Below are 15,435 nucleotides of genomic sequence, written 5' to 3' on the forward strand. Positions count from 1 at the left end.
CAAACCCAGTAGTGTTCGAGTTTGTTCTCTTTGTAAAGCAGTCCGAATATTTCAGTTTGCTCTTGATCAAATGTTGCAATGCATTACTGTAATATACATCATGTGTTTGTCTATTGGAGTAAAGAACAGATGCAGGTATATAAAGCGCTTGTTTGTTTTAGGTCATTAACAGGCCTGTATTTATTACACATTTGAGTTGCAACAACAGGGTGAGCATCAGCTCCCATCTGAATAAACGTCTATATGAATGAATTATATACTCAGCAACCCGTGACCTTAAAACTATAATAAGAGGCGCTGGTGGCGGAATTCTTTATCGGACTCCTGTCAGAGCGGCCCGTTCATTTGTCTTTCAGCCATCAGCAGAATTAATTAACGAGAAATGCAAAGGGTCTAAGTGAATGTCAAACAGCAGTCTATGTTAATGAAACACACACCTAAACACCGAAAATATGCAAACGGAGCCCAAACGGACGCGCCGCGTTAATAATCCGGTTTTTGGCACAGAACATGATATATTTGGCCAGTTAATGCATCGATCCCCGCGGCCCCTCGAGAGCACTTTATTTCACTAGTCATTTATCAATGAATAAAAACACCGATACACTGTCATTATAGCAATGTTATTTCAAAGTATGACAGCCGGGATGTGGTTTTGAGGTTGGGTTTGACAATATGAATAATACTGAAATAGCAATGCAATTAAAATGTACGTGCAATTTGTGCTATTTAAACTCGTTTTGCACCAAGTTTGCATTGAACTCTATCGAAGTTTCTACTCTGTTATTATTCACATTCTTTAGGAGTGAAATGCATTTGCAGACAAAAATTCATTTTTAGCCGATTATGTGTTTTGGTTGGTTATCAGTCCGCAGAGACCTCCAAATGACGAATGACCCTGTCAAAACGTTGCCAGTCAAAACATTTGACCCCTCCTCTGGTCGGAATGGTGTAAAAATGCCCTACACTGAGATACAGAGCTGCTATCCAAACAACACGAACTTTCTCAAGCGTCTGAACGGGTGGGAACACTTCTGATCTCATGCCTTTATTTCATGCTCAAATCAGGAGAGCATGAAGGAAATAATAGAATTATCCCAAAATGCCCGATTGCACGACTCATTCATTATCGTGGAAATGAAACACACGAGCCGAACAACCATTTAGGATACTTAGTTTCTCCCAGTTTCCAAAGCGAGACTAGTTTTGAAGGCGCAGTCTGGCTTAAGAAAGATCAAACTCGCTTTATGCAACACCACTAACATATACAGTAACAGTTCTACACTATATAGTGACTGTAATCAGCGCCGTCGGGTGCGCGAGACAGACGCGCAACATCAGCACGTGCTCGAGTGGGAGGTCGTTTGCGTGCGCGCGGGACTCGAGCAGAACTTGCGGTCAGTAGTGTGATGGTGTGAGTGAGTGTGCGGGAGTCACAGCTCGGACTCTTCTAAGAGGGTAAGTCTCTTATTTCGCTTTACTCATGATCTATGTGGCCTTTAAAAGATGAATGCAGTTCCACTGAACTCTCAGAACCCCGTTCCAGAAGTCTTTCATGCTTTCACTTGTGTTGGGAATGTTGTGTTCAGTCTCATTAGATTCAGTTTAGATGGATTTCTTGACTGGAGAATCCACGAGACTCGCTCATCCATCATGTGCGCTCTTACAGTCGGACATGCTGAAGCCGGGCGAGCCCAGCGGTTCTGCTTTCCTCAAAGTGGACCCGACCTACATCCAGCACTGGCAGCAGCTCTTCCCGCAGAACCCGCTGAAAACAGCCGCTTTGACGCCGCTGCCGACGCCGGTACCGGTGGAGAACCTCCGCCAGAGAGCCCACCTGATCTCGTCCACTTCTTCATCCTCGAGTTCTTCCACCACCCCGTCCTCCGTGTCCTCTATAGCGGGTCTGAGTCAGCTCGTGGTCCCGCAGATCTCGCTGTTCGGACAGACTCTGAGTTCCGACAGCAGCAGCAGCAGCAGCTCGTCTCAACCCAAAGAACTTTGTTTGTCGTCAAACTTTAAGAATGATAAAGGGTCTCGGTTGAAGCTGAGCTCCGAGGAGCTGGACTACTATCTGTACGGACAGCAGCGGATGGAGATCATCCCTCTCAACAACCACAACGGAGAAACCAATAACCGTATGTATATATTATTATTATTATTATTATTATTATTATTATTAATTATAGGACAGACGTCACCGCTGGAATTGCACTTATATTTAACAGTCTGAAATAGGCCTATACATTTTGTGTTGTTGCCTAAATATTTGCACATATATTTCAATATATGGTGTATTAAAATATTGCTTATCTATATATAATATAGCCTATATCTACAGTATATAAATCTATAAATATATACAGTATATACAGTATATAAATATATAAATATAGGCCTAGCATATATATATAGTATATAAATATATATAGTATAGAAATATAGAAATATATACAGTATAAATATATACAGTATATAAATCTATAAATATATACAGTATATAAATATATAAATATAGCCTATATATACAGTATATAAATATAAATATAGCCTATATATACAGTATATAAATATATAAATATAGCCTATATACAGTATATAAATATAGCCTATATATACAGTATATAAATATATAAATATAGCCTATATATACAGTATATAAATATATATAGTATATAAATATATATAGCATATAAATATATAAATATATACAGTATATAAATATATAAATATATACAGTATTTACATATATAAATATAGCTTATATATACAGTATGTAAATATATAAATATAGCACACACACACACACACACACACACACACACACACACATATATATATATATATATATATATATATATATATATATATATATATATATATATATATATATAAACTACAAAATACACTTTAAATAATTTCGTTTTAAGATTAAAACTCAGTTCTAGACTGTGAATTTGCTGATAATATAGTTTTTTCAGTTTATGAAGTACATTAAACATGACGGGAGGCGCATTTTGTGTTTAAAGTGTCATTTATATTCCCGCGCACGTGTGATCGAGTTTTACCGGCGTGTCGGAGGAAATATTGAGGAGTTTTTATCACGATTATTCCTGTCGCACGAAACGATCAGCGCGCGGTGTTATTACAAAACATGCTTGAATTAAAATAAACATTAAGAAGAAGAAGAATAAATAATTGTTGGTGTTCACACAGAAGGAACAAAATATATATTTGTAATGAATCACTCGTGCAATTAATTAACATTCGTTGTGTTTAAATCTGAGATGTCTCAAATGTTTTAACTTTGAAGATTGGATAATTGCATTAATTGTCAAGGTCAACAACTGTGATGTGTTCAACTCGAAATCATTCAATCTTCTGTTTGAATCTTTATAAACTATAAATTGATTTTTTCGACGCCGGTGGAGCGTTTTATCCGCACCGGTTTTCCGTCTTTAATTACCGTTATTCCAGTTTCCCCCTGAAGAACTAAATAAGTGCTTTTCATGCATGAAGGGAAATTCTGTATTAACATGAGAGTGTTTATTCGGAGTGATCAGCAGTAATCTTCATCGATAAATGCCAGCAGCAGATGAGGGATGAGCGGACAAGACACAATTAATTGCTGTATAGTTTTGTGGAGGAGAGTCGAGTGAGTGCGGATCACTGATCGATCTGCTCCATCGGCATCATTCATCATCCCTACACGGGACATGTGTGTGTCTCCGGGGGACCGCGAGACTTCTTTATCACATTCGGGATTCTCATTTCTACAGCGGAACACATGTAGTTTAAAACACACTCTTACTCTGGATTCCCGCGTGATGTAAAACTGAGATATCCAAAAATAGATTTAATTCATGCATAAAATACTTGATGCACAGTGGATCAAAATAAGAGTCGCTGTGCATCAAATGCAATTAAATGATGTCTAAAATGTGTCTAATTTCTGTTGTTTAATGAGCTGTCCATATCCAAATAAACAAATAAACAAATAAACAAATAAACAAAAGCCTCCTCACAGAGTGTTGCTCAAGTCTCATAATAGCGGCTACATTTGAATTACAATTTCATTATTTATTTTGTTAATAGTGATTTAATTCTTTCTAAATAAATCAACATTCATAATTATTTAAAAAGTGCAAATGTACAAGACAAATTGGTACAAGGACCGTCACCTTTCTTGTACCTCTTTACAATTGAATTGACTGGTTTTGGGTACATATATGTCTGATTGTGTATGTTTTAAATGTACATTTATATGTTATAGATATCTATTTGTCTCCCTTTTAGGCCCTTGTTCCTTATAATGTTCAGATTAGTGCGTTTTCCGTGAGTGTATGAATATGCTGACATAAATATTGAGACTTTTTTATTTATATATTCATAAATGCGGCTAACACGCATATTGGAGGCGTATCGATATGATTTGTTTACATTCTGCTCCAAACACAGCAGATAAAATGTCTTCGTGGAGCATCTGATGAAAGCACAATTTAAACTTTGTGTGTGATTCGGCGTAGGGGATCGTTCCAGCAGTGGTTTGGGGCGTTCGGGGTCCCATCTGTGTGCTGGGGTAAATAACTGCCCCTCTTGCTGTGCTGTCCCGCAGGCTGTGACATGTGTGCGGACAACCGTAACGGCGAGTGCCCCATGCACGGCCCGCTGCACTCGCTGCGGAGGCTGGTGGGGACCAGCAGTGCTTCAGTGGCTATGGCTCCTCCAGAGGTCCCGGAGTGGTTGAGGGATTTGCCCCGTGAGGTGTGTCTGTGCACAAGCACCGTCCCGGGCCTGGGCTACGGCATCTGTGCAGCCCAGCGCATCCCGCAGGGCACCTGGATCGGGCCCTTCCAAGGCGTCCCCCTGCCGCTGGATAAAGTGCAGTCGGGATCCGTGCGGAACACACAACACTTATGGGAGGTGAGTGTGTTTCATTCTCATGTTGAGACCATGTTTTAAGAACAACCTGATGTGTGCCAAACACAAAGACGGGCAGCTGATGAAACCACAGAAGGTCACACACTTTACCTTTCATGTGATCTGACAGTCAAGAGAGACAGACAGCTGACCGGTGTCAGAAATGAACTCTCACATTAAAGGGTCGTATTAGCCCCTGGATATGACAGTACATGCATGTCAGTATATGATAATGTAATAACGCTTGTTTGAGCTAAAGCTGAACTTCTTGTGTGGCACATGAGATGTGATGATCAATTCTTTCTGAACACTTGAAGTGAAAGACTTGATCTTTAAATACTTGTTGAGTTGTGGAAAGATGTTGTTTTTGCTGTAGAGGCCATGTAGAGGTGCGTTCCCAAAAGCATCATCAGTCAACTATGATCACGTGTTCCATCGTTACCAACACCGCTCAATGATTTGGTGTTTCATGAAACTGTATTTTGAACGAACATTAACCTGTGGTTAAAAACGTTGTTTTACATGTTTTATGAGTGATAAATCGGACCAGATGTTTTCTTGTCAGCATTCATGACAGTATTTAAACTTTGAGAATTGTTGTTTATGATTTTCTGCCTCGTCCTAAAGCACTTGAAGTGCTGTGTTTTACAAATGCGGTTTCATGTCATTATTACTCACGTGTCATTAGCACATGACTCACATTTAACACTAGAGCAAAATAAGCAACATGTACAAAATAATTAATTAATACCCTTTAACAAACTCTCTATGAAGCCCATAATTATATATATAATACATATAATGCATCATAATGTCTTTACATTATAATGCATGATTAATGCCTCATAATACATCTTATAATATGTTATAACTTCTCATAAATAATTGTAACCACAATTATAGTACATTTATAATACTTACCTATTCATACCTATTCATAATGTGTTATAACACAATGAACATCTGATTTTATCAGCAGAAGTTATAATGTATAATATATATTTGTAATATATTCTGTATATAATATATATATTAGTGTTCTTATAAACATCTATAAGATATTTATAAGTGGTTATAACACATTATAAGTCATGCTGGAAGTTATAAACATCACACATGCACAAAATACAAAATAACACACATTTAATGGAAACACTTGTAAAGCTAAAAGATTCAAATATATCATAAACTCTAAATATGTATGTTGAACACATTTAAACACACACAAGAATAAAAACTACTCAAACTGATTCTACACTGAACTCTATTCAATAAACTTTAATGTTTGTGCATCTGATTTATAAATAACTTCCATTCTAGAAGTTTGACCTGTGATATTAATATATGTTATAAGTGTTATGACTGTTTATAAGAAGATATTTCTTTTATAACTTTAATAAAGCAGTCAAAGAACACTTATAATGCGCTTATAACATTAACTTTATTAACTTCTGCTGCGTTAACATTGAATGTCTCTTGTGTTATAACACATTATACTCTAAAGTATAACTATGAATAGAGGAAGTCTTATAATGTACTTATAACATGAACTTTATTAACTTCTGCTGTGTTAACATTGAATGTCTCTTGTGTTATAACACATTATACTCTAAAGTATAACTATGAATAGAGGAAGTCTAATAATTCACTTATAACATTAACTTTATTAACTTCTGCTGTATTAACATTGAATGTATCTTGTGTTATAACACATTATACTCTAAAGTATAACTCTGAATAGGGGAAGTCTTATAATGCGCTTATAACATTAACTTTATTAACTTCTGCTGTGTTAACATTGAATGTATCTTGTGTTATAACACATTATAATCGAAAGTATAACTATGAATAGAGGAAGTCTTATAATGTACTTATAACATGAACTTTATTAACTTCTGCTGTGTTAACATTGAATGTCTCTTGTGTTATAACACATTATACTCTAAAGTATAACTATGAATAGAGGAAGTCTAATAATGTACTTATAACATTAACTTTATTAACTTCTGCTGCGTTAACATTGAATGTATCTTGTGTTATAACACATTATACTCTAAAGAATAACTATGAATAGAGGAAGTCTTATAATGTACTTATAACATTAACTTTATTAACTTCTGCTGTGTTAACACTGAATGTATCTTGTGTTATAACACATTATACTCTAAAGTATAACTATGAATAGAGGAAGTCTAATAATGTACTTATAACATTAACTTTATTAACTTCTGCTGCGTTAACATTGAATGTATCTTGTGTTATAACACATTATACTCTAAAGTATAACTATGAATAGGGGAAGTCTTATAATGTATTATAACATTAACTTTATTAACTTCTGCTGTGTTAACATTGAATGTATCTTGTGTTATAACACATTATACTCTAAAGTATAACTATGAATAGAGGAAGTCTTATAATGTACTTATAACATGAACTTTATTAACTTCTGCTGTGTTAACATTGAATGTCTCTTGTGTTATAACACATTATACTCTAAAGTATAACTATGAATAGAGGAAGTCTAATAATGTACTTATAACATTAACTTTATTAACTTCTGCTGTGTTAACATTGAATGTATCTTGTGTTATAACACATTATACTCTAAAGTATAACTATGAATAGAGGAAGTCTAATAATGTACTTATAACATTAACTTTATTAACTTCTGCTGTGTTAACATTGAATGTATCTTGTGTTATAACACATTATACTCTAAAGTATAACTATGAATAGAAGAAGTCTTATAATGTATTATAACATTAACTTTATTAACTTCTGCTGCGTTAACATTGAATGTATCTTGTGTTATAACACATTATACTCTAAAGTATAACTATGAATAGAGGAAGTCTAATAATGTACTTATAACATTAACTTTATTAACTTCTGCTGCGTTAACATTGAATGTATCTTGTGTTATAACACATTATACTCTAAAGTATAACTATGAATAGAGGAAGTCTAATAATGTACTTATAACATTAACTTTATTAACTTCTGCTGCGTTAACATTGAATGTATCTTGTGTTATAACACATTATACTCTAAAGTATAACTATGAATAGAGGAAGTCTAATAATGCACTTATAACATGAACTTTATTAACTTCTGGTGCGTTAACATTGAATGTCTCTTGTGTTATAACACATTATACTCTAAAGTATAACTCTGAATAGAGGAAGTCTAATAATGCACTTATAACATTAACTTTATTAACTTCTGCTGCGTTAACATTGAATGTATCTTGTGTTATAACACATTATACTCTAAAGTATAACTATGAATAGAGGAAGTCTAATAATGCACTTATAACATGAACTTTATTAACTTCTGCTGCGTTAACATTGAATGTATCTTGTGTTATAACACATTATACTCTAAAGTATAACTATGAATAGAGGAAGTCTAATAATGCACTTATAACATGAACTTTATTAACTTCTGCTGCGTTAACATTGAATGTCTCTTGTGTTATAACACATTATACTCTGAAGTATAACTCTGAATAGAGGAAGTCTAATAATGCACTTATAACATTAACTTTATTAACTTCTGCTGTGTTAACATTGAATGTATCTTGTGTTATAACACATTATACTCTAAAGTATATCTATGAATAACTATGAAAGTCTTATAATGTAATTATAACAGTAACTATAAATATTTATGAGAAGTTCTAACTTAATATAAGGTGTATTATGAGACATTATGAATGCATTATAACTCCTTTACAATGCATTATAAATATAGGCTTCATAGAAAGTGTTACCCAAACTTTGTGTCATAGTTACTCCAGTTTCAGGAAACAGTCAAGACTATCTACAGTAGTGAGATGTAGTGCGTTATACAGAACAATATTGTACTGGAAGCCCTGATTGAGCAACACACTGTTACTGGTTCTGTAGGGTCAGTGTGATGTCACTTTATACTCTCGCTCCCCGACGGCTGGATAAAACAGAGCTGTGGTGGGTGAAGGGAACACAAGCACACATTCACTCTGGAATTCTCTTATCATGCCTGTGTAAAACACAAACATTTCAGCACACATCTGCTGTGTGTGTGTGTTGTGCAAATCTCTGTCTCGCTCATTAAACTAAAATAGAAGCGTGAACAATTATTATCTGCTGTGTGTCAGAAATCACTGTAATGGGGAATTAATCACAGGATAAGTTTGGCAGACGTTGTAAGATGTCATACTCAGGGTTACGAGTACGCTCAGTAGCTCCACAGATTAATATTTCCCCTGTTAGATCATCTGTTAGCATAATATTAGCAAAACAAATCACATGCTGGACTCACTCGCTCATTTACATTCATTACAGCTTGATTAATGATGTCTGCACGCTTTGCTCTCTGAGCTGTTATTGACAGCTATTGTAGCGTTTTTTGAAATATTTCCGCCTCATTTCAGACATGTAGGTTAAAGACGTGATAGGAGCCATTTGTTCGGTCAATTAGAGGTGAATCCAGTATTGCTTTAACGAACAAAATTCTCACAGCACACTTCATCTTTATGCTTGTGCGGCAGTATATTATTATTATTTTTATTGTACACTTCGGTGGTCTAATGACGGAGCAATTACACGCTAATAAGAGCGTGATTATACACTGACACTGAACAGACGGGATCTTTTGCTGTATGATACATTTTAATAAATGCATGAATAGTTGATATGAAACACATTTGCGAAGTTTATACTGTGATATGACATGCTAATATGCTTTTATTATTATTATTATTATGCATGCTGTTTTCACACACTTATTTTATCCTAAGCAATGCATCTGTGTGCATTTTACATTTCCATTTTTGATTTAATATCTAATTAATATTAATTAGTATCTAATAGCACCAAATAAACAAGCAAAACAATTATAATTTATAGGGATGTCCACATTTGTGGACAGCGGGACTAAGTTTGTTGTCAATGGGATAATGTACAGTAAATATAGTAATGCATTTATTAATGTTAATGTATAGAATCATATTACATAATGATTACAAAATAAAATATAACAAAATGTATATAAAAAATGACTCACAGATGTGTTAGAGATAAAAGTTATTCAAAATAAAACCAATGCAATTTTGTGTGAATATTGTCCCAAAATCCACGTATGTGGACATCACGTTTATCAGCGCGCTGATGAGCGAAAAATGAACAGATTTTTTAAAGCGGCACATCAAATGAAACTAGAGACTCTCCTCTTTACAACCAAACAGATTACAATGATAAAACATAAAGAGATTTCTTAACAGAGGCAGTTTTGTTGGCGCTGCGTCTGTAGAAGTGCTTCACAGAAATCAACGTCATGTTGTTGTGTCACGTGACTCAATGCGGCAGATGTTTAACCCTTAAATGACCGTCTAGTCAATATAATAATCTAGTCACTGATTGAATAATGTTCTTGTGAACATTATTCAATCAGTTTAAATTCATTTAAATGATACGTTGCGTACAGCAAAGCCAAAATAGCGAGTCCACGCATGTGGACGTGGGGTTAAAGGAATATTTCCGGGTTCAACACAAGTTCAGCTCAATGGACAGAATTTGTGGCATAGTGTTGATTACAGCTAAATTTAATTTCGACTCGTTCCTCCTTTTCTTTAAAACAAAACAAAGTGAGACACTTACAATGGAAGTGAATGGGGCAGATGCATATTAATAAGCAGACGACGTGTGTGCTCATGTACATGCATTAAACAGCGTTGATTTATCGGTGTAAGATCATGAAAGGCGTAAGAAGATTTTAACCGGCGTTCTTAACGGCTAATTCAATGTGTGCACGTTTTTGACGTCAAAAACGGAGAATAACGTGATTATGTCAAATGTCATGTAAACGTGCATTTCTTGCTTCGTCGTATTTTTAAATAAGCTTATTTTTGGGAGTAATTAGCATATCGGTGTGCATGTAATCGTGCTCAATGTTTAAGTATAGCCACAAGATGTGTGTTAACATGAATTTAGTGAGATAAAATGACGATTCATAGCTCAAATATTACTCAAGCTTTAACAGAAGAATTATTGTAAGTGCTTTTATATAATTATAAGCGTCACATTTCTGTCTTTAAACCCTGAAAGAATGACCCCCATTGACTTCCATTATAAGTGTCTCACTGGTACACACATTTGTGCTTTTATAAAGAAAAGGAGGAACGAGTCGAAATAAAACGATCGAGCTAAACTTGTATTGAACCCGGAATATTCCTTCATCAAATATAAGATTAGACACGCCACAGGACCAAATAAACTAGTGAAGGAAGAAAGGTGTTTTGAAATAATAAACATGCACTTTCTGTTTCTTGCTGTTGATTCGGTGGATGGACACGTGTATATATATATATATATTCATATATGTGCATGTGCTGCTGGTTTAGTTGTATTGATGTAAATACAGGGTAAGTGTATACTGTAGTGTCTTGTAACTGTAGTCATTATAAACACTTGTCCTTGTGTTTGTTTATTCTGGTCGCTTTGGGAGGATTGTGTCCGTCAGTTCCTCTGCGTTGAGAGTTATTCCTCTGGTCTGTGGAGGGTTTTCCCACCCGGAGTCTGGAATGCTTTTCTAAAGAACATTGTACACATTTCTCTCATTGATATTGCCCATTATAAGCATATATCACGTGAATAGAGCCGTTTGGTCGTGTTTCACGCTCGCCGTGTCCAATTCAAATATCTTTGTAAAAGTCTCGCCCAATAAATATCTGCAGTTGTTAGTCGTTCTGTCATGATGTCTGCAGAAACCTGCTCTCGTGAATAATGTGACGATTCATCTACATTATAAACTAAACACTGAACTTGTTGTTTTACTTGATGAAAGGATAGAAGAGCTTGTGTAAAGTGTGTCAGTGTGCAGTTTGTGTCCGATTGCAATATAGTGTCGCCCCGTTCCTATAACATGTTATTTACGTGCTACTCTACGGCACTTTAAAGAATAACATGACGCTTACATGTTAAATGGCCAAAAACATGGAAATAAATGGAACTTTTTGGTTGTTTTTGTGGTTTGAAGTTTGTAGAATCACGTTATAGATGTGCAGAACATCAGAATAAATATAATACAGGGATTTCTGTCTGTGGTTTTTGCAGTTGTTGGTTCTGTTTGTCTAAATATAATGACTTTAACCCTTTAAGCTCAGACGGGCAGATCAGAAGTGTTCCAGTTTGACAATTTATACAAAATAATCAGTAAAAACATCAAACTCATCAAATATTCATGTGTCATATGTCATTGGAAAGATCTTAATGAGTAAAATACAACCAGACTATTTGTTTTACTCACAGACACAAATATAGTGAGTAACAGCTAAATATATGTCTTTGACAATTATGATGGTGTTGCTTAAATGCCGCATGTTTTTGCTTATAACTTCATGAAATATAAACAGAATATAACATCATATTTGAGGGAGTTTTTAAGCTCTTGTTTCAATCAGGTCCTTGTACAGTCTTTATCAGAATTGTATTATTTCCGAACACTTTTATTGACCTCATGAAGCTCAAAAGGGACATTCTGTGTCACCTCATCCAGAGGTCCCGGCGCAAAATGTCCTTTTTGATATTTTCACTGGGGGAAATGATCTCGTGATCGTCCCGACACGTGTTTTCATCATGTAATAAATCATTAGATATGAGTGAAGATGTTTTATATAATTCTCCCTCTTGATTCTCAATTATTCGGATCAGTTTTTGTCAGGGGCAAAAGTTCTTCCTTGAACTCCATAAGTCAACTTTAAAACAGAGTCAGAGTCAGCCATGCACTTCTAAAAGGTTTTTGGCGACACACACATTTCTTTCTTTCTCCGTTTGAGCATTTCATCTTAAAGGATTCAGAAGGAGAACATGATTGAGATTTTGGGCACTTCCAGAGTTTCAGGATCGTTTGTGTTTGATGCTCTAATGATGATTTGAACTTGTTTTATGTGAATAATTAAAGGTGCATTTCTAGTTATAACATTATTTGTTCTTCACAACTTTGTTTTGTTGGACAAGAAATAAACGTTTCATACCATGTGATGCACATTTCAAATATAAATGATTAAAAGCGAGAGATTCATTTCTCTGGGATTTAACCATATAATGATCTATTTAACAATATCATTAAAAAAGGAACGTTTATTCTGAATCTATAAAGACAATAATTTTTCTTTTCTTAACAATAAACAATACTTTTACAGCATTTATTAATCTTAGTTAATGTTCATTTCAACATATAGTGATACGTTTGGGTTATATGTTTACATTAGTTAATGTATATGAACATGCACTTAAAGGAATAGCAGTATTTGTGTTAAATAGTATTAAGTAATATTAACAAATATAAATAAATGCTGTTCGTTGTTAGTTCATGATACCTACTGCATAAACTCATGTTAACCAATGGAACCTTATTATAAAGTGTTACGAGATATCTTTAACCCTTTAAGCTCGGGTGAGCCCCAAAATCATCGGCAATATATTAAAAACTACAATCAGTAAAAACATCAAACTGATCAAATATTCATGTGTCATATGTTGTTGGAAAGCTCTTAAAGAGTAAAATACAACCAGACTATTTGTTTTACTTACAGATTCAAATATAGTGAGTAACAGCTAAATATATGTCTTTATTTTGTGTGAAGTTATAAGCGAAAACGTGGCATACGAACAAAATGGTCAAACAGAACATAAAATATGACATATGATTATTTAGAGTCGGTGATTATCTTTCAATGGAGTCCACACACAAGATAATCAGATGTATAGATCATTAGATAATCCACATGAAGTACAATGTTACATATGACCACCAGGAGATGGCGCCAAATACACGACACAGACTCAATGATGACTCAAATGACACAGAATGAAACTCATTCTGTGAAATCTCATGACTAAAATCATGTGTGCATGCTATGCAAACCTTTAGTCATTGTTGTGTTTGCATGTGTAATTAGTTCTTATGTACAATTATTATCTTTTATTTGTTTGGAGATGTTTTTGGACACTATGATCAATTATATTTGTAATGTTGGAACTTTTGATCGCTTTGTCGTATCAACACAAAAATGGTCTCAGATACAAAATAAAGATGTCAAATAAAATGAGAAAAAAGGACATTTTTGGGATCATAATCTATATCATATATATCTATAAAAACGTAAAGTGTTCTCGACAATAATACCAAACAATTGACTCTCATTGTTGAGTTTTTGTTTTGTTTATTGTCGAGTTATAAGTCTTTAAGTTTGGGTATTCCACTGAAACAGGAAATGTATAAAAACCCCTTCAGAGCTTAAAGGGTGAAAGTGTTTTACTAAATTCTTTAAGTCAAACTGTTTTGATAGAAAATATTCCGTCTGTAACCGAATGCTTTTATTAAACATAAATATTGAATAATTGCAGCTCATGAGGGTGATTTCGTCATCTGCTGATGGAAATAATATTTTCTACTATGATGTCACCGCTTGCGTCTGTATCAGTGGGTGTTCTGACTGTAACGGGACGCGCGCCAGGATCATTATTTTTATTTTCCGTTCTCTGCAATGGAGGGGACTTATTCAACATGGGTTCACTCAATGATTCGTCATTGAAGTTATTTTGTGCTTCATTTGTGTCTGTGTTATGAGAGAAAGCATCTCGCGGTGTATCTCGCTCGCAGTGTAAACACGGGGCTTTTACACGTCGTTACATTCAATCGGGACCAAACGCTTTCGTTTGACAGTAAAACACGCGGGTCCTGAACGCCACATTCTTGCTCACATTTCTGCAGCACTTTTATTTTCAATCCTTCAGTTTTGGAACGGCCGTTTTTAAGAGCCGTCTGTCTTCATTGGACTTTTTTATGGTTGCTTCTATTTTTATTTTAAGGTTTGTTTAGTCTGTACGTTTATACGCCACGTCTGACGTGCAGCGATTACAATTACAGACGATAAAACCCCCCTGTGTTTATGTTAATATTTGTACCCTTCTTAACGTACTCTCCATATTGACATCCAGCTCGAGCTGAGAGAACATTCCAGTAATGCTGTTATGATTGGAGAGATGATGATATTGCCCTGCACGGCTTCTCTAAGGTCCTGCAGACGATCTTTGGTGATCTTGTTGTGTGTGATCAATACTTTGAGTCCAAACCATCATGTAGTGAAGATGAAATGCACTTTATTAACCCTTTAAGCTCGGTCAGTAAATAAATACACAAACAGCTCGTTGACTGCTGTTCAAAGCTGATAAAGCCGAGTCCACAAGAGTGTTTCTAACACGTCTGAAGCGATAACGAGCGCCGCTATCACCTCCAGAGACGCATGCAGACCACGTCAGCGCACAACTGCACCATTTACATGCTCAAACCTCTCGCCTTGCGACCTGTGAGTGTTTCCTGTGATAACTCGCCGCGGCTCCATTAGCTGAAGTGTTCGTCTCTCCTCGAGCACTGGAAGCTCTCAGCGCCGCAGCTCTCGTCTGAGGTTAATGGCTGCTGGGTCCTGATTTACTGCCTGTAATAAGTTCAAGAGGTCAAGCGCCTGTC

At 35.2% G+C, this 15,435-nt stretch overlaps 1 protein-coding gene across 4 annotated transcripts in view; it reads left to right on the forward strand.

Annotated features, from left to right (window-relative positions):
* The first annotated feature begins 1,404 nt into the window (after positions 1 to 1,404).
* Positions 1,405 to 15,435, forward strand: part of LOC127621084 (putative histone-lysine N-methyltransferase PRDM6) — a 51,495-nt gene continuing 37,464 nt past the window's right edge. For 3 of the 4 annotated variants that reach the window (XM_052094532.1, XM_052094533.1, XM_052094530.1), the window contains exons 1-3: positions 1,405 to 1,458; positions 1,590 to 2,138; positions 4,616 to 4,923. In XM_052094532.1, the coding sequence (XP_051950492.1) occupies positions 1,610 to 2,138; positions 4,616 to 4,923 (837 nt within the window). In that variant the 5' untranslated portion in view covers positions 1,405 to 1,458; positions 1,590 to 1,609. The remainder of the gene's footprint in view (positions 1,459 to 1,589; positions 2,139 to 4,615; positions 4,924 to 15,435) is intronic. The other variant, XM_052094531.1, reaches the window with a different exon arrangement.

Source organism: Xyrauchen texanus, chromosome 27, assembly GCF_025860055.1.
Source record: "Xyrauchen texanus isolate HMW12.3.18 chromosome 27, RBS_HiC_50CHRs, whole genome shotgun sequence".
In the NCBI taxonomy this organism is placed as follows: domain Eukaryota; kingdom Metazoa; phylum Chordata; class Actinopteri; order Cypriniformes; family Catostomidae; genus Xyrauchen; species Xyrauchen texanus.